Source organism: Vipera berus (assembly GCF_964194415.1).
Source record: "Vipera berus genome assembly, chromosome: 13".
NCBI classification, from domain to species: Eukaryota; Metazoa; Chordata; class Lepidosauria; order Squamata; family Viperidae; genus Vipera; species Vipera berus.
In genome coordinates, this window is record NC_138216.1 from 5,911,048 (window position 1) to 5,930,736 (window position 19,689).

At 47.6% G+C, this 19,689-nt stretch overlaps 1 protein-coding gene across 4 annotated transcripts; it reads left to right on the forward strand.

Annotated features, from left to right (window-relative positions):
• Positions 1-969: 969 nt before the first annotated feature.
• Positions 970-19,669, forward strand: GPRC5B (G protein-coupled receptor class C group 5 member B). 4 transcript variants are annotated; one of them, XM_081338404.1, is made up of 4 exons: positions 970-1,168; positions 9,363-10,376; positions 11,756-11,868; positions 17,604-19,669. In XM_081338404.1, exons 2-4 carry the CDS (start codon positions 9,371-9,373, stop codon positions 17,760-17,762), a joined length of 1,278 nt encoding a protein of 425 aa, XP_081194530.1. In that variant the 5' UTR covers positions 970-1,168; positions 9,363-9,370; the 3' UTR covers positions 17,763-19,669. The 4 variants fall into 4 exon arrangements, with proteins under 4 accessions (XP_081194530.1, XP_081194533.1, XP_081194531.1 ...); XM_081338407.1 differs by lacking the exon at positions 17,604-19,669 and adding an exon at positions 14,128-14,438; XM_081338405.1 differs by lacking the exon at positions 970-1,168 and adding an exon at positions 2,243-2,302.
• Positions 19,670-19,689: the final 20 nt, after the last annotated feature.

Genomic DNA, 19,689 nt, shown 5'->3' on the forward strand with positions numbered 1-19,689 from the left:
GGAATGGAATAATAGAATGGAAATGGAAATAATGGAAATGGAATAGAATGGAACAGAATAGAATATAGAATAGAATAAGAATTAGAATTATTAGAATTAGAATTATTAGAATTAGAATTATGGAATGGAATAATAGAATGGAATGGAAGAATGAAATGGAAATGGAAATAATGGAAATGGAAATGTAACAGAACAGAAAGGAATAGAATAGAATAGAATAGAATAGAATAGAATAGAATAGAATAGAATAGAATAGAATAGAATAGAATAGAATTAGAATTAGAATTAGAATTAGAATTATGGAATGAAATAGAGTAATAGAATGGAATGGAAGAATGAAATGGAAATGGAAATAATGGAAATGGAAATGTAACAGAACAGAAAGGAATAGAATAGAATAGAATAGAATAGAATAGAATTAGAATTAGAATTAGAATTATGGAATGGAATGGAATAATAGAATGGAATGGAAGAATGAAATGGAAATGGAATAGAATGGAACAGAATAGAATATAGAATAGAATTAGAATGATTAGAATTCTTAGAATTAGAATTCTGGAATGGAATAGAGCTGGCAGGGACCTTGGAGGTCTTCTAGTCCAGCCCCCTGCTCAAGCAGGAGAACCTATACTTGACTGGGGTCAATCTGGCTTAACGTCCCAGAGGCTCAGCTTGGAAAACGGCATCGATCGGCTAACGCGGGTCGCTGCTGCTGCTGGTGGTGGTGTGTGGGGGGGGGGCGGCTTTCCCTTGCGAACGCAGCCTCGGGGAAGCGTCCGTCCCTCCCCCCCCCCCGGCTCGGGAGCCTTTTCCTGGCCAGCCGGGGGCGCTGCCGACCGCGTGGCCGTCCAGAGGGCGGGGCCGGGAGGCGGAGGGGGCGGGGCCTCCCGGACAGCCCTCCCTCCCCGGCGGGGAGGGGAGGGGAGGGCAGGGAGCCGAGGCGAGGGGCGAGCGGGGCCGGCCGGGCACTTGGCGACGGCGGGGAGGCTGCAGCAGGGCGGCCGGTTGCGCGGCCCGGGGGGCGCCGCTGGTTCCGCTCTATGAGCCCGGCCGGGGCTGCGGCGCCGAAGGCGGGTCGTCTAGCGCCGCCGAGCGTCCGGCTGCCCGGGCTGACCGGCGGGGGGCTGCGCAACGGCCAGCCGGCCGAGAGGAGAGCGAGGCAGGCCGGGTGAGCGGGGACGGAGGAAGAAGGGCAGGCTCGGTCCCCCGGGATCGCAACTCCGGAGCCTTGGGGGTTGGGCGGGTGGGTAGGGGGCTTCAGTCCCGAGTCCCACCCGGGAACGCGGGCAAAGTGGGGTAGACCCCTCTCGGGGGGAAGGGGAGGGATCTGGCCCCCCCTCCCTCCCTCCCTCCCTCCCTCTCTCTCTCTCTCTCTCTCTCTCTCTCCCTCCCCAGGCGCTGGATGGATTTCCAGCTCTGCCGATGCCCGGTCGCTTCGGCCGCGGAGGATGGGCAGGATGGAGTCTTAAGAAGGGCGATGGAAGCTGGCTTCCAAGGGGGGAGGGTGGGGGCTGGAGTTTGCTGCAGTCGCCGGCCAGAGGGAAGAAAGCTGGCTTCCAAGTGGGGAGGATGGGTCTTGGAGCCTGGCGCCGTCGCCGGGACGGCGGAGGGAAGCTGGCTTTAAAGTGGGGAGGATGGGTCTTGGAGCCTGGCGCCGGGAAAGCAGAGGAAAGCTGGCTTTAAAGTGGGGATGATGGGTCTTGGAGCCTGGCGCTGTCGCCGGGACGGCGGAGGGAAGCTGGCTTCAAAGTGGGGATGATGGGTCTTGGAGCCTGGCGCTGTCGCCGGCAAGAGGGAAGGAAGCTGGCTTTAAAGTGGGGATGATGGGTCTTGGAGCCTGGCGCTGTCGCCGGCAAGGGGGAAGAAGAGAAGCTGGCTTCAACGTGGGGATGATGGGACTTGGAGCCCTGCGCCGAAAGGGACTGCCGAATGCCAGGCAGACGCAAGCCCGGGCTCTGGAGAAGCGACGGAGGAGGAGGAGGAGGGGAGGAAGGCCCCCCCTTCCCCGCCCCGGGTCTCGGCTGGGCTGGAAGGCTCCTGGCCTCGCTTGCCCCGCAAGACGAGCGCAGAGCTCTAGGGCGCGCTTGGCAGGCGCGGGGGGGGGGGCGGACGGATTTCCCACCCACCCACCCACCCCACGACCCGCCGCTGAGTCCCGCGGCTTTCCTGGCACCGGCTCTCGGCTAAGATCGCCTGGCCGCGCGGGGCGAGCAGGCAGAAAGGCTGGCGAGCCTCTGGAGCGGAGGAGGAGAGATCGCGCTTAAAAGACTTAACAAGAACTTTTCAACGACGGCTCCAAAAGGTTGCCAAAAGGACCGGGGCTGGGACGCCTTATTTTTTTCCCCCTCCTCTCCGGCGCCCCTCCGGAGAGTTAGGACTACACCTCCCATCATCCTTGGTGGAGCAGTGGGCTAATGCCTCCTTAAGTATAACACCAGCTGCCTGCAATTAGTGCAGGTTCGCGTCCCACCAGGCTCAAGGTTGACTCAGCCTTCCATCCTTCCCAGGTGGGTAAAATGAGGACCCAGATTGTTGGGGGCAATAAGCTGACTTTGTAATAATGCCGCTTGGGGGGGGGGGGCGAAAGCCCTAATAAGCAGGCATATACATAGAATGAAGGCTACTGCTAAGCTTGTAAGCCCCCCTGAGTCTTCGGAGAAGGGCGGGATATAAATGGAATTAAAATAAAAATAAATAAAAATCCCCGGGCAGGCAGAGAAAGAGGCACACCCCAGCCCGCCTGGAGTTGCCCCACGGCCGGGTGGAGAAGGGATCGCGACTCGGGAGACGCGTTGGCGCTTTGACGGGGAAGGCGGCGAGGTTTCCACTTAAGGGGTGCCGAGCAGGAGCGATGGCTGGTGGGGCGCGGAGGGGGTGGGTGTGGGGGGGAGAGAAGAGAGATTTCCAAGGATCTGTGGGGTTTGGGGAGTGGGGGGGGGGAGACAGCGGTCGTACTCCGAGGGGCTGTCCTCAGGAGCACCAGGACGGGAACTTGAGAGAGAGGGTGGGGTTGGAGAAGGATTCCCCACCCGTGCCAAGTCAGGCTCTCCATAAGCTGAGACTCAAGAGCAGATGCCACCTCTGCCCCTAAACCGTGTGTGTGTGTGTGTGTGTGTGTGTGTGTGTGTGTGTGTGTGTGTGTGTGTGTCTGCAACCTTGACCACTTGGAGACTTAATTCCCCAGCCAGCTATGCTGTGCTGGCTGAGGAATTCTGGGAGCTGAAGTCCACAAGTCATAAAAGTGGTCCAGGTTGCAGACCCCCTGCCCAGCCTAGACCAATTCCAGCTGCCGGGGAAGTGGTGGTGGGGGAAACAAAACCAAGAACAGAAGGCCAAAAGCTGGAAGGGACCTTGGAGGTCTTCAACCCCTCTGCTCAAGCAGGGAAAGAGGTTTTTTTTTCCAGGTTTTCTTTTAGGAAAGTCAACCTTTGGAAGGCGTCACACACACAGACACAGACACAAACTCAAGAAATTATCTATCCTTTACCCACCTCCTCTGCAAAGTAGCTATTGGATTTTGACCTAACAGCTTTGAGGACATCTCCACCCCCATTCTAGGACTGGAGAAGATTTGTTTTCTGGTGCTACAAAAGCCAATAAATCAGTGGGGGTGGTGGCGGGGGGGGGTGGTGGTGAGGAAGAGATGTAGCCATGCTGGCAGTTTTCACCCAGCGGGTCCAGAGAGGACCTCAAATTGGAGCACGCTGCTTGCAATCCTTGGGGCTTGGTTTTGACTTCCCTCCCCACCTCTGTTCGAAACGAATTTGGGGGTGGGGGCAGGGGGGAAATCCAACCCTGAGTTTTATGCAGATTGCTCTGCCAGAAGAGATAAGCGCATAAGAGATAAACCCGCTTCTGGCAAAGGATGCTTAGCCCTTGAAGATGAAGGGTGCCAGGTCTGATAGCAGCAGACTGATTGATGTCGGTTGAAGTCACTTTTGCTTGGATTTTATTATTATTATTATTATTATTATTATTATTATTATTATTATTATTATTATTATTATTAGTATTAGTATTAGTATTATTATTAGCATTATTATTAGTATTATTATTAGTATTATTAGTATTATTATTATTGAAAATTTTGCCTTGTAAACTGCCCTGAGTCCTTTGGGAATAGGGCGGTATATAAACCAAATAATAAATAAATAAATAAATAAATAAATAAATAAATAAATAAATAAATAAATAAATAAATAAATGCAGCTTGGCAAGGAGAGAGCCAAAAAAGAATAGAACGGAGCCCTACCCTCGGGAAGCTAGGACTGAAAAATAGGAGCTGGATATGTGGAACGTTTAAGAAAGAAGGTGCAACGTTTGCGGGACGGGGGGGGGGGGGGGGGCGGACGACAGCATCCCGAAGAGTTTTGCAGTCTTTCGTAGCTGTGTTTGGAAACTTGCCTCGGATAAACCCTGAACTGCCCTGTAGTATGTTCCACATCCAATGGCCGAAGCTTTTGAATTCCAGAGACTTCCTTTTCCGGAGTTGAGAAGATTTGAGGTGTTTGTGTGTGTGTGTGTGTTTGTGTTTGTGTGTGTGTGTGTGTGTGTGTGTGTGGTTTACTCCTTCCTTGGTGAAAGGGGTAAATCGACGGGGTTCAACCTTGGCAACTTTTAAAAACTGGTGGACTTCAACTCCCAGAATTCCCCAGCCAGTTGAGTCGAAGTCCTCCAGTCTTAAAAATTGCCAAGGCTGGACACCCCTGATGTAAACAAACAAGGTGGTGTAGAAAGGTTGGCGGTGAAACAGGATTTACGCTTCCTTGGAATCAGAGAGTGCGTGCAAGCTCGGCCTATAGTAGAAATCAGCTTTTTATTTTTTTATTTTCTCCCACCGCCCAGACTGGGAGGCGGGGGGGGGGGCGAAGAGGAAATAGATGCAGAGCATCCCATTCCCAGCTCTCCCGAGAGAATTTTGCTTTGTAACAGAAAGAGGGTTAAAAACACAGAGTGGAGGTGGGGGAGAAAGAGGGATTTAGCCAGACATAGGACAGATGTAGAAAAGGGGGAGGTAAATATCGAGATACGTTGTGGTCAAGTGGAGAAAACAGGAGGTTGTTTTTGTCAACAGCTGCTAACATTGGATGTTTTTGCACTGACAACAGGTAAAAACAATGCCGCGAAGTTCTTTTGAAGAGTTTCATCTTCACAACACAACAAGTTGTTATCTTGATGCAAAGCTGGGGGGGGGGAGTTTAGAGATCTGGCCTGGGATATTTATTTATTTAGCACACGGCATAGGACACACAGATTACGGTAATAAAAATTATAGAGAAGGGAGCGCGTCATATTATAGTGTGTGTATGATGGAAATACGTAGCGGTTAAGTTTTGGTAAGGTTTGAGAAATGCCAAGAAGAAATTCTGTGTAAGTTAAAAAAAGTTTACATTTTGGAATAACGCTGATTCATAAAGAAGAGAGCGGACGGTTCTACGTATTAATTATCTAGGCCGTTTATCCAATTAAGGGTGGCATTTGCTAGTTGGAGAAAGTCTGCTTATCCTCCCGAAGATAAAGGGAGGGAGAAACTGAATTGCGGATAAAGGAATGGCCCCAAAGCGGTTATGGGTTGGTCCAAGGAGGAGGTGTTGTTGACACAGCCTGGAGGAGAGACGACTTATGGATTTGTTCTTAACGCTCCTCAGATCTGATAAAGAGAGAGACCGATCTGGGAAAGAACCTCATTGGGAGAGAGGAGTAAACATGCAACCCCCCCCCCCAAAACAGGCATTGTTTATCAAAAACATAGACTGACCCGCTTATGCATGAGAGTTGAGAAGGGATGATAAGACTTCTGGATCGGCACTGTTTGGAGAGAATACATTAAGTAAACTCCACTCCTTTGGGTCAGGTGGGGGAGTGAGTTATGTGTTGGTTGTGTGCACTTGTACGGAGCGCGGGGGTGGGGTGGGGTGGGGTAAGAAGAGAGAGAAAACAAGGTTTTGGCAGGCAGAGCAGCCACAGCTGGAGGTGGCGAGAGCGCTGAGTTAACTGGCTGCTTCTTCCTTTGTACCAGGCTCCTAAAAACAATATTAAAAGGGACCCCGAGTGGTGCAGAAGCCGCCTTGTTTAACCTAGAGTGTGCTGAAATTCACAAGATTGGGCCCGAAGCCGCTGGCTATCTTGGCCAGTTGTTGGCTCAAGAGGAATGCAGTAATGCTGGATGCTCTTTGGGTCCTCCTCTGAATGCTAATTTCATGCCAGTTGCTCTTTAAAAAAAAAGAAAAGAAGCAGCAGAATGAAGAATACAGATTTGGAGTGGTTGGCACAATTGTGAAGGCGCCAAAGCAATTTTACGGTTACGTGGCTTTGAGAATAAGTCCCAGGTTGCCATGCAGGACAGCTGTTTGGTTCCCTAAAGCCAGGCTGGAGAGTTGTGGCTTCTGATAAACTTCTGATGGTGTCCCGTTTGTATCATCCTTGGATCCTGTTGACAGAAAGGCACTGCAGCCCAGAATTATGGGTTTTAACTTGTCCTTGAAAGCCCTGGGTCCAACTCTGGTTTCTCCACTCAAAAGAATCGGTGACCGGTCCAGGTGAATCCCACTGGTCTTGTTGGGCTACGTCTGATACAAGTTTGCTTCCTGTGATGGAGATCCAGACTGGAGAACATTCTAGTCCTTCAACTGCTGAACAGCAGCCACTGCAGGACACAAATAGTTTCCCCACCTAGTGCGAACTCCAAGTTTCCTCTATTAAAGTGGGATCTAGGAGATGCACCTTCTCTGTTGTAGCACCTGTCCAATAGGATAGACTACTTCCTTGGATTCAAAGGGCCTTGGTCTTTTAGAAGATCACGAAGCCATGACTCTCCCCCAGTGGTGGGATTCAAATAGGTAAACAACTGGTTCTCGTGTGTGGATGCCGCTTCCGGAAGTCCATTCTGGGCCTGGGCAACAAAATATTAGCTATCGGTTCTGCCGAAGTGGTGAGAACCGGCTGGATCCCAGCACTGCTCTTCCCCCCCCAGGCAGTGGAGCAGGGCATTCAATATTTCTTAACGAGGTTAGATACGGTGTCTTAGTTATTGGGTTACGATTGTTTTAATTCTGCTTTGGGTTCATCGATGGAGGTTTTGTTATTGTATTGTTTTTGTGAATTCTTGCTAGCTGCCCACGGTTAACATGTGAGACAAGTAGCCATGTACATTTTCTAAGCAAATATGTCTTGCCTTCTTCCCTCTCTGACAGAGACCAATCCTGAAGTTCATGGTTTTCCAACCAACCATAAGTAGGATGCCTTCCGTCTCTGATGGAGACAGAACTCTCTCGAAGCCATGGTTTTCCCAACACCATCCATAAGTGGGGTGTGTGATGGAGACCAACTCTAGAAGCCATGTTTTTCCCAACCGGTATCCCCCATCCGTAAGTGGAGTAGCTTCCCTCTCTGGTGGAGACCCACCCTGAGCAATTTGCAAGCACTCCAACCTGGGCTGCAACTCTGGATCTCTCTCTCTCTCTCTCCTTAAAATCTGGTTCGATTCCAGAGCAGGCAGGAAATTAAAATGCTGCTGTTTGGCAACCCATGAAGTGCAGGTGGCCTCTTGATTCTTACACAATCTTTGAAACGTTCCAGTTTGGTTCACAGGAGGGTGGGCTGAGATAGTTTTGTGATTCTCAGGAGTGCCGAAGGAAGCTCTTTTTACATGTGACACGCATGACCCGCTATATTTGGGAGGAATTGATGAGCCAACTCCACATCCCGCTTGGGTTCCAGTTGGAGTCAGGTCTTCTAAAAATACCCCGATGGCATTTTGCATCCTACTTCTGTTCCTCTGCATCGGATCCTCCAAGCAGCAAAAGGTGCAGTCTGCAGCATTAGGATGCAGAAGGGAGAGAAAACAGTCATAGCAGTTATTTATTTATTTATTTATTTATTGCATGGCAAGCACAATGTCCTCATCAATTACAGGTCAGGAGCCGCGTCTCTTCGGCAGGCTGAGCGAGCTTCGCTCGGCTCTCCTTGTGCTCTGCCATCACCCCCTGAAGCGGATTCTTTACAAAGGAGCTGGGAAGAAACTGGGCAGAATTCCCACTCGTTGCGATTTTTCCTGGGAAAGGAGGGGGGGGAGGGAACTGCAGCAAAGGTTTCGGTTCTTGAAGTCAAAGTAGGTGTTGTTGTGTTGTTTTTTTTAACCAAATATTTCGCAGCAGTGCTGCAGTGATCGTCCAAAGCCTTCGATCCCTTGAGTAGCTGAAGCGCGGATGACGAAACGTCTGGATTGTGGGGGTTGCTGTTAAAAAGTCCAGAAAGTCAACCCCAAAGTCTTGGTGGCCCCCAGGAACAAATCCCTGCAGTTTACTTGGCAATCTGAAGGTTGACTCGTGGCAAACTGGAGTTAGTTTTTGTTAGCTTGAGACATTTCACTGCTCAGAAATAAATAAACGTCCTGACAGTGAGGACAATCAACCAGTGGAACAGCTTGCCTCCAGAAATCGTGGGCGCTCCATCACTGGAGATTGTTAAGAAGAGGCTAGACAATCACCTGACTGAGATGGTATAGGTTCTCCTGTTTGAGCAGGGGGCTGGACTAGAAGACCTCCAAGGTCCCTTCCAGATTCTATCCTATCCGATCCGATCCGATCCGATCCCCATTATTCTATTTTATTCCTATTCAAAATAAGTAAGTAGCAAGTAAGTACATTATTTATAATTATTTATTAATTATTTTTAACTGGACTCATAAATTAAGTCCAATTGCCAGGACTCAACCTTCAGGCAACTTTACCTGGATGACTGAGAAGCTTCATCAACATATTTTTCTTGCCAATGTTTTTCAGAAGTGGCTTGTTAGCATCTTCTTCCTAGGGTTGAGAGTGAGTAACTAGCCCACCTGGTTTTCGCACCAAAGGCAGGACTAGAATTCCCAGTCTCCTGATATCTCATGTAGCGCCTTTAAAGTGTGGGTCAAACTGGCTCTCTCTGGAAAAACTAGGGACGTGGCATTTGCACAAATCACTGACTGTTTGGAGGGAGGACCTCAATTTCCAGTTCATTGACAGCGAGCAGGTAACCCAGATGTTGTAGAGGACAAAGAGTCTCTACAGGGGATCTTCTCCATCAGAGGTGTCCACCTTGGGCAACTTTTAAGACCTGAGGAACCTCAACTCCCAGAATTCCCCATGGCTGGCTGGGGAATTGTGGGAGTTGAAGTCCACAAGTCTTAAAAGTTGCCAAGGTTGGACCCTCCCTTTTCTAGGTATTCTGCATTTAATCTCTAGATTTCAGCCAATGCAGTCATGCTGGCTTGGCCTTCTGGCAGTTCTAGCACCATCTTCTCTCAAGGAGTGGGGAGGGGAGTTGCTGAGAAGTAGGAAGTGGCAGGCCACTGATCGTCGTCTTTTTTTTTTTGTTTCCAGGTAGAAAAATGTCTACTTTCCTTACAGTTGGCCTTCTCCTACTCTTTGTGGTTGATTATGGTTCCTCCGAGAACTCCAGTACTCCACGAGGATGTGGATTGGACCTCCTTCCTCAATATGTTGCCCTGTGTGACCTGGATGCTATCTGGGGGATTGTGGTTGAGGCTGTGGCAGGCGCGGGAGTCTTGACCACGCTGCTCCTCAAGTTGATCTTGCTGGCCAGGCTGCCCTTTATCAAAGGCAAAGAGAAAAGGAGCCCGCTGGGCCTCCATTTTCTCTTCTTTTTAGGGACCTTGGCGCTGTTTGGCTTGGCCTTTGCCTTCATCATCGAAGAGGACGAGACCGTCTGCTCCATCCGCAGGTTCTCCTGGGGAGTCCTCTTCGCCGTCTGCTTCTCCTGCTTGCTCGCTCAAGCCTGGCGGCTCCGGAGACTTGTCCGCCATGGCAAAAGCCCATCTGGATGGCAGCTGGCCGGAATCGCTGTCTGCGTGGCGTTGGTCCAGGTCATCATTGCCACGGAGTGGCTGATACTGACAATCGTGAGGGAAGGAAAGCCGGCTTGCAATTACGAGCCGGTGGATTTTGCCATGGCCTCCATTTACGTGATGTTCCTGATGGTGGCCACCGCCTGTTTTTCCTTCTTCACGTTGTGTGGGAAATTTAAGAAGTGGAAGAAGAACGGGGCGTGGCTTGTCCTCACCAGCTTCTTCTCGATCCTCATTTGGGTGGCTTGGCTGACTATGTACCTGTATGGTAACAAGGAACTGGGGAGAGGAGACCAGTGGCAGGATCCCAGCCTTGCTGTGGCTCTGGTAGCCAATGGCTGGGTCTTCCTGATCTTCTATGGCATCCCAGAGGTTCACTGTGCCGTCCTTCCATCTCAGCAAGAGAACGTGCCCAACTACTTTGACACTTCACAACCACGGATGCGTGAAACTGCTTTTGAGGAGGACCTCCAGCTTCCTCGGAGCTACATGGAGAATAAAGCTTTTTCAATGGATGAACATAATGCAGGTGAATGCTCATTTCTTTAATGTGGGACCGAAGATGCTTTGTCATGAAGTCGTAAGAATGTGGGAAGTCTGACCAAATAAAAATTTGAGAATGGAATACTTTAAAGTAGCAATGGCTCAAAACAGGAGCTGCTTGTAGGAGAAAGACAGGCATAGCCTGGGGGGTGGGGGGTGGAGTCAAGAGAGGAATCAGCCTAGAATCGTTACATTCCCACAAAGTAAAGTATCTAAGGCCAAACTCTTGAATTCTGTTGACTCTTATCTAGCTCCAAAGCTAGTGCTTACTATTAGTTGACTAGAGAGCATGTTGGCTCAACGGTTAAAAGACGTTGAGCTTGTCAGCTGGAAAGCTGACGGCCTGGGTTCGAGACACAAGTGCCGCACAGTGGGGTGAGATCCCATTCTTGCCCCAGCTCCTGCCCACCTCGCAGTTCGAAAGCATGCAAATGCAAGTAGATAAATAGGTACCACTTCAGTGGGAAGACAACAGAATCCTGTGTGCTCTCGGTGTACAGCCATGCTGGCTACACCACCACTGAAAACGTCTTCTGACCATGTTGGCTCCCTCAGCTGAGAAAAAAAAAGATGACCACAGCATCCTAGAGTCAAATGCAACTGGACAGGGAAAACTTTACCTTGATTAATTGACTAGATTCTTGTGTATCGGCGTGAGCAATAAATCAGTTCAACTGGGTCTTAACTTGTGGTCCAGATTCTTCCAGCCTGACACTGCCCTAGAGACTGATGGTGTCCTAACATCATAACGATGCTTTCTCTTCTGGGGTCTGGAATATAGTTTCACTAAGTATCTCCTAAGAGATGTGGTGTCTCAGTGGGTTAGGATGCTGAGCTTGTCGAATCCCGAGTGCTGCGTAGCAGAGCGAGCGCCTGTTACTCGTCCCAGCTTCTGCTAACCTAGCAGTTCGAAAGCACATAAAAACGCAAGTAGAAAAATAGGGACCACTACGGTGGGAAGGGAACAGCGTTCCGTGCGCCTTTGGCGTCTAGTCATGCCGGCCACATGACCACGGAGACGTCCTCGGACAAGTGCTGGCTCTTCGGCTTTGAAACGGAGATGAGCACCGGCCCCTAGAGTCGGAAACGACTAGCACGCACGTGCCGGGGAACCTTTACCTTTTAAGTATCTCCTGATCTGCATAGCTATGAGATTGAAGGTGCATTTTGTTCCCAGGCCTCTTTGTGATGAATTGCAATTTCCTGTCCCTCCCTATACCGTCAAACTACAGTTTCCAGCCTCCCTCAATTCTGGTCCTCTTAGTGGGATTATAGGAATGATAGTTCAGCAACATCTGGATGGGAACGGATCCAGTAGATTTTTCTTTCAGACTAATTGCTGTTCACTTTCTCGATTTTGCCCAGCGTTACGGACGGCAGTATTTCGTAACGGCAGCTTGGGAAATCGTGCCAGCGCTCCCTTCCGAAGCAACGTCTACCAGCCCACCGAGATGGCAGTTGTCTTGAATGGCGGGACTGTAAGTATCAAAACGGGATGCATAGAAGCAGCTACCCCTTAGGGCAGGGGTAGGCAACCTCGGCTCTTTTATGACTCATGGACTTCAACTCCCAGAATTCCTGAGTGACCCAGGAATTCTGGGAGTTGAGGTCCATGAGTCATAAAAGAGCCGAGGTTGCCTACCCCTGCCTTAGGGGAAAAGGCCCCACCGCTGCTCTCTCCTCGTAACTTCCTTCAGTTGGATGCTTGCTGATGATCGGGGAGCAGGGGAGAACGATGGGCGGGATGAGAATTAGCTGTGGGAAGCTTCAACACCCAAGGATGCGTGCAGGGGCGATTTTCAAATTCCACATCGTTTGAGCCAGTCAAGTTTTCCTTGGCTAAGACTGTTGTCCAGGGACTAACCCAACAATGCCATCTCCTCCTTTTGGGGGGGGAAGGGGGGGAATGATTTATCTCGTCCATTTTCTTCTAGTAAGTCAGTGGGGGGAAAAATTTTTGCAATGGTTACACTTTTGCAATGTCCTTCTGGTCTGAGAAACTTCAGATGACGTCTCTAGGAAAGCTCGCCCACTTCTTTCGTCCATTAGCATTGACTCCATTGCTCCTTTTCCCAACAAATCACCGCCTTGTGCTGCTGCTGCTGCTGTTGTTGTTTTTTAGCTGAACTACCATCCGTTGGTGGTGTCTTTCCTTTAAAATTTGCCTGGCTTTGCAACAAAGGGCCCTTCTCCAAGGCTTCCTACCCAACGCGGGCAAAATTCCTGAATGCCAAGTTGGTGGCTTCAAAAAGATTAGGCGGGCCCGGCAGGAACGCTTCCTTTGTCGCCTTTGCCTTGCCTAGGGTCAGCGTTGGACCAAGGAGCCGCCCAACCGCTTGATCCTTTTTTCGCTCTTTACATTCTCCCCGTTTTGCTGGCCCCGTTTTGATGCGCTCTCCCTCGGCTGCTTGACTTGTCACGATCTGCTGCCCTGTGGCCTGCTTCAAAATGCCACTCGCGTTTGGCTTGTGCTCCATAGAACCTGAGCTTGCCTTCGTTTAAGCCAGCCACGGACTCCATAAGGCAATTTTGCATTGTTATTATTATTATTATTATTTTTCTTTGAGACTTGTTTTTGGGGAAACGGGGGGGGGGCAGAGATGGGGAGAGGTTGATGTTGTAAAACATCCCAGTTGATTTCCTCTCCAGCTTGATGCGGTCTGTTCCAGGCCCGTATCAGGAAGGATCTTCGGTCCGGCCGACAGCAGACGGATCTGACATGCAACATCCGCGTTCAGCGGAGTGTTGAAATCCCGAACGCTCTTCCTCTCCCACCCGTGGCCCGGATGGGCTGATTTTTTTTTTTTATCGGCTAGCAGCTGACTTTCTGAAACCCAGAAGCCTACTTATAAATCTCTCTAGCCAAATCCCAATGGGTTGTGTTGTGTTTTTTTTGGCAGGTGGGAAGTTGAAAATAGAGCAATGTAGGCAATTATGTGTCGCTCACTCGTGCAAGGGGTCTCATCCCTTAGTAAGATTCAGTAGTTGAAACTTTCTGATCAGTTCAAGGCAGGAGAAGCAAGCAGTGACAAATGGGAATCCGAGGATTTGTTTCATAACTAACGGAGGAAGGAGAAAAAGAGTACAGGTGGTCCTTGACTTACAACGATTCATTTAGTGGCCGTTCAAAGATACAACCGTCTTGAAAGAAGTGGCGGTTTTTCTCACGACCGTCGCAGCATCTCCGTGATCAAAATTTGGATGCTTGGCAACCGAGTCATATTTATGACGGTCGCAGTGTCCCCGGGGGTGGGGGTGGGTGTTCACGTGGCCCCAGGGCTTTTTTTCTCATAGAACGCTCAGAACGGAGTTCCGGCACCTTTTTTTGGATGGAACCTTGTAGGGTAGTCAAGGCGGGTTATATGACATGTGTGAGTTCCGGCACCTTTTTCTTTTACAAAAAAAGCACTGCGTGGCCCCCTTTTTGTGACCTTTTGACAAGCCAAGTCAATCGGAAAGCCAGGTTTATTTTAACAACCAGGTGACTTGCTTAACAACTGCAGCGATCCACTTCACAAGTTGCGGGAAGAAAGGTCGTAAAAGTGGGGCAGAATTCACTTACCCACGGACTGGCTTAGCAACAGAAATTTGGGGCTCAATTGCAAATTGTGTGGTCTTAAGTCAAGGATTAAATGTACCAGATCAAGTGCCCGGCAGGGCTATGTAATGTAACTGTCTTAAAGCAGCGCTCAAAAAGAAAAAATGCTTAATCCTGGATGTATTATCCTTATTTCCAGATTCCAACCGCGCCACCAAGTTACACGGGAAGACACCTATGGTGAAAAGATTTAGAGGTCATAGAGGAAGAGAGAGAGAGAGAGAATCCGTTAACAAAAATTGATTGCCCTCCCCCTCCCCAAAAAAGTGTGTTGTTTTCAGAGGGAGGAAATCCATGGGGGGGGGGGCCTGTGGAAGGTCCTCGGAAACGGATAGCTCGGAGTTGTTTTCTCCTTTTTTTTTAAAATAAAACGACCGTCAAATCGATAAGCTAACTACCAGGAGCCTCCAAGGATGCAATAGAAGCTGACCGAATTTAAAAGTAGAACCTAGGCACATTCTTTTTTTAAAAAAAATAGAAAAAGGGAGGGGGGGAGGAGAAAGGGATCGAGTAGCAAAATTGGGAGGAAGCGTTTTGGTTAGAGAAAGTGGGAAGGCTTTGGAAGGGGCAGAAGTGTAGGAAGGCAAAGGACTTTAATTCATGTCGCCGTGCGTGGTGCGTGAGTGTCCGTGCAAGGAGGGGTCTTGTGGCTTCTTGGCTACTCTTTGAACAGCATTCATGGGAGTGGGAGGGGGGGGGCGGAAAGCCCATTAAGAGCAAGGGGGTGGGGTTTTCTCCAAACCTGGCCACTTTTAAGACTGGTGGACTTCAACTCCCAGAATGCTGGCTGGGGAATTCTGGGAGCTGAAGGCCACCCATCTTTAAAGATGGCCAAGTGTGGAGACACCCTGATTTAGAGCAGGTTTTTCTCAAGCTTGGCCCCTTTAAGATGGGTGGACTTCACGTTGGCTGTAGGAATTCCGGGAGTTGGAAGTCCACCCATCTTAAAGGGGCCAAGCTTGAGAAACGCCGATTGGGAATAAGTTGTGGAGCTTCCACTATGCAACCTCAAGCTGTGGACAGGGTGCTTTCTCTTCACCTCCGAGGTCCTGGTGGGATTCCAGATCAGGCGGCACCAACGACCCAAAGTCAGTGGTGGGTTCCGAGGTGCTTAAGCTCTTCTTTGAAACCATAAAGGCTTTCACCCAGCTTCTCCTCCCAAGTAGCAGAACAGAGCAGTTGACCATCCGGGTGTGCTCGGTAGGACCAAGGAAGCATCTGCCCTGCTTTCGTGATTGACCCAAGGTCAAAGAGGGGCAATCGATCTCACAGACTGTGTCTCCAGAAGGGAAAAGAAATGGTGCCAGAGAGGTAGCTAAGGGTACTCAAGAGAAGGTCCGGGAAGGGCAAGATGGTGCGTGGGAACGATCCCTCCCATGCTTCCCACGAGTTTCCACGGAAAGGAAAAGGTGTCTCGGTGGATCACCCAATGTACTGTCCTCACTGCGCATTTAAACTGGAGATCCTTTGCATGCCAGGAAATCCTCTCCACGGGGTGAGCTTAAAATCTCCCAGTCTTTGCTCCCCACCCTAGTTGAACACTGAAGCCTCGTGGACTGCAACGGTTTTTGGCACATTGATTTACCTTTTCTCATGTGTATCTGGAACATTGGGTTATTATAATTATTATTGTTGTTATTATTTGATCGTTTTCATGTGGATGTTGGGAATTTCTTACCCACCCACCCTGCTCCTTTGCCACAACTCCCTAATTCTTTCTGCCTTTTCTCATTGCTATGATTTCGCTGATGTTTGCTGAAGCATTCCTTTCACGGGTGAGCGTTTTAAAGCGCATCAGGCATGTAGTTTTTACATTCGGCTGGCTAGCTAGCACCTGCTTTCTGCTTTCCTAGAGACTAAAAAAAAAAAGCAAGTGTGATTTGCTTGGTTAAGGTGTGTGTGTGTGTGTGTGAGAGAGCACGTGTGACTGTGTGTGTGTGTGTGTGTGTGTGTGTGAGAGAGAGAGAGAGAGAGAGAGAGAGAGAGATCAATAAAACCAGGACGGTATAAAATAACTCAAAGGATGATGGGTTTGGCGATTTTTTTTTGCCCTTGCTCTAAAAGAGATTCGCTTTGTAAATGGGCAACAGAACAGAAATAAGATTGCTGAATTCTTCAGATTTGCAAAGCTGATAGCCAGTTCTTAGAAGAGAAAATCAAATGTAATTAATTGGTGTGTTTGAGGATTCTCTCTCTCTCTTTTTTTTACTTCACATCCCCAGTTTTTAATTGATCTAATTCTATCGATTCCAATCTACTCGTTAATGTACCCAACCTCGCTGTCTAAATGCTTTTTTTCATATTATATGTCAATTCCTTGCACTCAGAACTGTCCATATTCAAAAGATTCATTCTGTCTTCTCAGGAAAGATTCTAAATGAATCTCTCTTTCTACGTATAAATACTAGCGTGAGGAATAATAATAATAATAATAATAATAATAATAATAATAATAATAATAATAATAATAATAATAATAATAATAATAATAATAATAATAATGTGATGTGAGGGCATGCCATTATGTAATACCCTGAACCGAGAAGTATTCTGAAAATCCTAGATATTGGCTATAGCACTAGTAAAGGATCTGTTTTACCTATAACTGGTCCTAAAGTCATTTTTTTATTCAGAAATAGGGAAATAAACTCCTCGTCCCATCAAATTTGGTGCACTTTAATATTTTGCTAACATTAAACTTTTTTGGGGGGGGGTTCCCTTCCTGTTAAGAACTGCTTTCTTTCTTTATGATTTGACTCTTGTTGCTATTTGGTGGAAGGAAGGGCTAATAAAACTGTTATAAATTTATGTATCCACTCTTGTCAGCTTTGAATATCCTTGTTTAGTGTGAAAAAAGCAGAGTGTGAAAAACCTTGAAATAAATGTGATGGTAGATGCCACGTCGGTGCGTTGTACAAGGCACAATGTTGGCATCATCTCTGTGAGAACCCAGCTTATTTAGGAGTGTAACTGGTGTAAAACCAGACAGTGTGTGACACACACTTTTCCTTGTTCCATGAATTCTTGTCGCCATAGTCATTTTGCCAAGTTTAGTCTTTTTAAAAAATTGCCGAGCAGGTAACAGCAATAATTTTGGTGGGCCACAAAGGTTTATCTATAAGAGGAAAAAACCGCATTGTTGTGTTCCAGGAATTTGCAAAATTTTATTTGATGCAAATCTTATTTCATCATGTACGATTGTGGGAAAACTGGATGATTTTGCTGTTCTCCTAATCTTTGTTTAAAGTACAAATTTTAAATAAGATATTTAATATTTTTAATAAGAGGGACGTTCATACAAAAATGTAAAATTTAACTATGTTTGGCTGCTTCACATACACAGTTGGTACTTTGCTAGGGATCTGTGTGTGACAGAGGTTTGATACGTGTGATAATGGGGGTTTGAAACTATTTTTGTTACCAAAATGCATGTGATGAACCTGCATTAAACGGTTGGAATTAATTAATTTTCCCAGTTGAATGTGGACAGTCAGAGAGAGAGAGAGAGAGAGAGAGAGAGAGAGAGAAGAAACTGTGTTGTTTTTAACTGGAGGAAAAGATTATTTTTTAGAAAGTTCTGAGGTTGTCCAATTTGTGTTTATTTTTTTCTTTTAGACAAGGAAGGATTTAGCAGTCCTACTTCCCGTTAAATCAATGGCAGTTTGGGAGCTTAAAGACAGGGCTGGATCTTGGAAACCCAGAACTCCCTCTAATCTCTCCTGTGAACCTGGGCCATGCCTCCTAGTGGTGGGAGGTGTGCCGATAAAATTATAAGAAGGGATTATTATTTTCTTGAACTATTATTATTGTTGTTATTATTATTATTAGTCAGCCTGTGGTTTCTGATGTTCGTTGCTTCTGCAACTCTCCCCGAAAACGCTTCTGTTAGAAACCTTTTAAAAGGCACCCTTGTGTTGAGTTGTATTTTTGTTAAAAAAGTAACAAAAAGTTGTATGCTTGCTTTTGGTCAAAAGTTGTGATGAATGTGTAGAGCATCTGGGGAGACGCTTAACACACAGGGAAGCTAAACCACCTGGGTTTCACTCTAGCTTGCTTTGAGAAGCATCAATGTCATTCTGTGCTTTGTGATTGCCGATTAATGTAACTGGAAATATACAAGAACTCCCCCAACATAGAAAAGCAGGGTAGAACGCAATTTATATTGAAACGGGGGGAATGAGCTGGATCAAATTCCCACCCACCCACCCACCCGCCCCCCGGCAAATCGGAAAGGAACATTTTGAATGACAGATGCAGTCCGAGCAATGTGCTCAGTTCCAGGCTGTATTGTTTGGCACAAGTGGTGGATTTCCATTGGACTTCCAGAATCGGGCTGAAAACATCCAATCGACCACCAGATGGCAGAAGAGAGAGAGAGAGAGCTTTCTGAGCTCTTTGCAGCCATCTAGAGGATGTCTTGATCCTTGCAGCCCAGATTTCAGAGCTCCGGCATCAAGTAGCAAATGCCACTCAGCAAAGGGTTGAAGGAGAGAGTTGGGTAACGTTGTGTAAGCTTGCCGGCTGCCTGAGGTGGAGGATGGAGGAAGGCCATTCTCTTCATGGAGAAGGCATGATCTGCAACGCACCTTGTTCCTCCCTTCCCTCCCTTCTGATTCTCAGGCTGCTTGCAAACTGCGCCTCCTCAAAGCCGGTAGCGGTCTTTCCAGTGACATTAAGTATGCTTCCGTTCTACTAATCTTGGTGCATGATCTTAACTTCCTGTCAGCTGCACTCCTTTTTCCACAGCTGAATAGCTTGGGTGTGTGTGTGTGTCATGCATGAAATACGTGGAGAGCAGGGCTGGCCAATCAGAACCCAAGGATTTTTCTGGTTTGATGTCATTGACGTTATCTCCATTTACATTCATCGACTGTCCATTTCCATGAAGCTTTAGTCCTGTGGGGATCAGCTGGAGAAGGAGTTCTTCAAGCTCAAGCTTGGCACTCTTCTGATGAGAGCAAAAGTCTTGGGACGGCCAGAGTTCTCGGGAACATTGACCACCCTGGTGGGGAATTCTGGGAATTAAAAGTCCGTGCATCTGAAGGGTGTCCAAGCTGGGGAAAGAGAGTTCCACCATCATGGCCGATGTTTGAGAAGGCCTAGACCTGATTGTAGAATGACTGTAGGTCCCCAGGAGACATGATCATCTCCAGGCTGAGTCCTAAATTAAATAAGATGTCTTCCAATACTAGCTGAAATCTGCTTTTTGGGAACATCGTTGCTTTGGCTTAATTTGTTGCTCGAAGCCTCCGTTCTAACCCAAAACAGCAGAATCAGAAGCAAATGTAGCTTTGATTTAGGAGATATGTATTATAATTTGACTCCTCTTACTATCCTACCAGATAACCCAACCGGTGCTTTTTAATTAAATGACAAGTGCTCTCTTCTTCTTCTTTTGATAATATATGTAAATATTTATTAAATCTATTAATGTGCAGTTTTATAATATTCTCCCCTTCCCTATCCTGTTTGACCGTTGCATACCCATTTCATATTCTACATCTCTGGAAGGTTTTTGAGACAATCAGTTGTGTACCAATATGGACTGTACATAAAGAGGTATGAAATTTAAACTAAACAAAAAATGAGAGTTGTAAAGCCTGGGCAGATAGATACATTTTATTTTCAAAATGCTGTTCTTAATGAAGAAAATAAAAAAAGAAAAATAAATAAATAAAAGAATTACTATTTACTTACAATG

Coding starts and splice junctions, on each gene's coding strand:
- GPRC5B (XM_081338404.1), top strand. CDS start 9,371: ATGTCTACTTTCCTTACAGTTGGCCTTCTCCTACTCTTTGTGGTTGAT. Junction 10,377..11,755: donor AATGGATGAACATAATGCAG/GTGAATGCTCAT, acceptor GATTTTGCCCAG/CGTTACGGACGGCAGTATTT. Junction 11,869..17,603: donor TTGTCTTGAATGGCGGGACT/GTAAGTATCAAA, acceptor TTTTTCTTTTAG/ACAAGGAAGGATTTAGCAGT.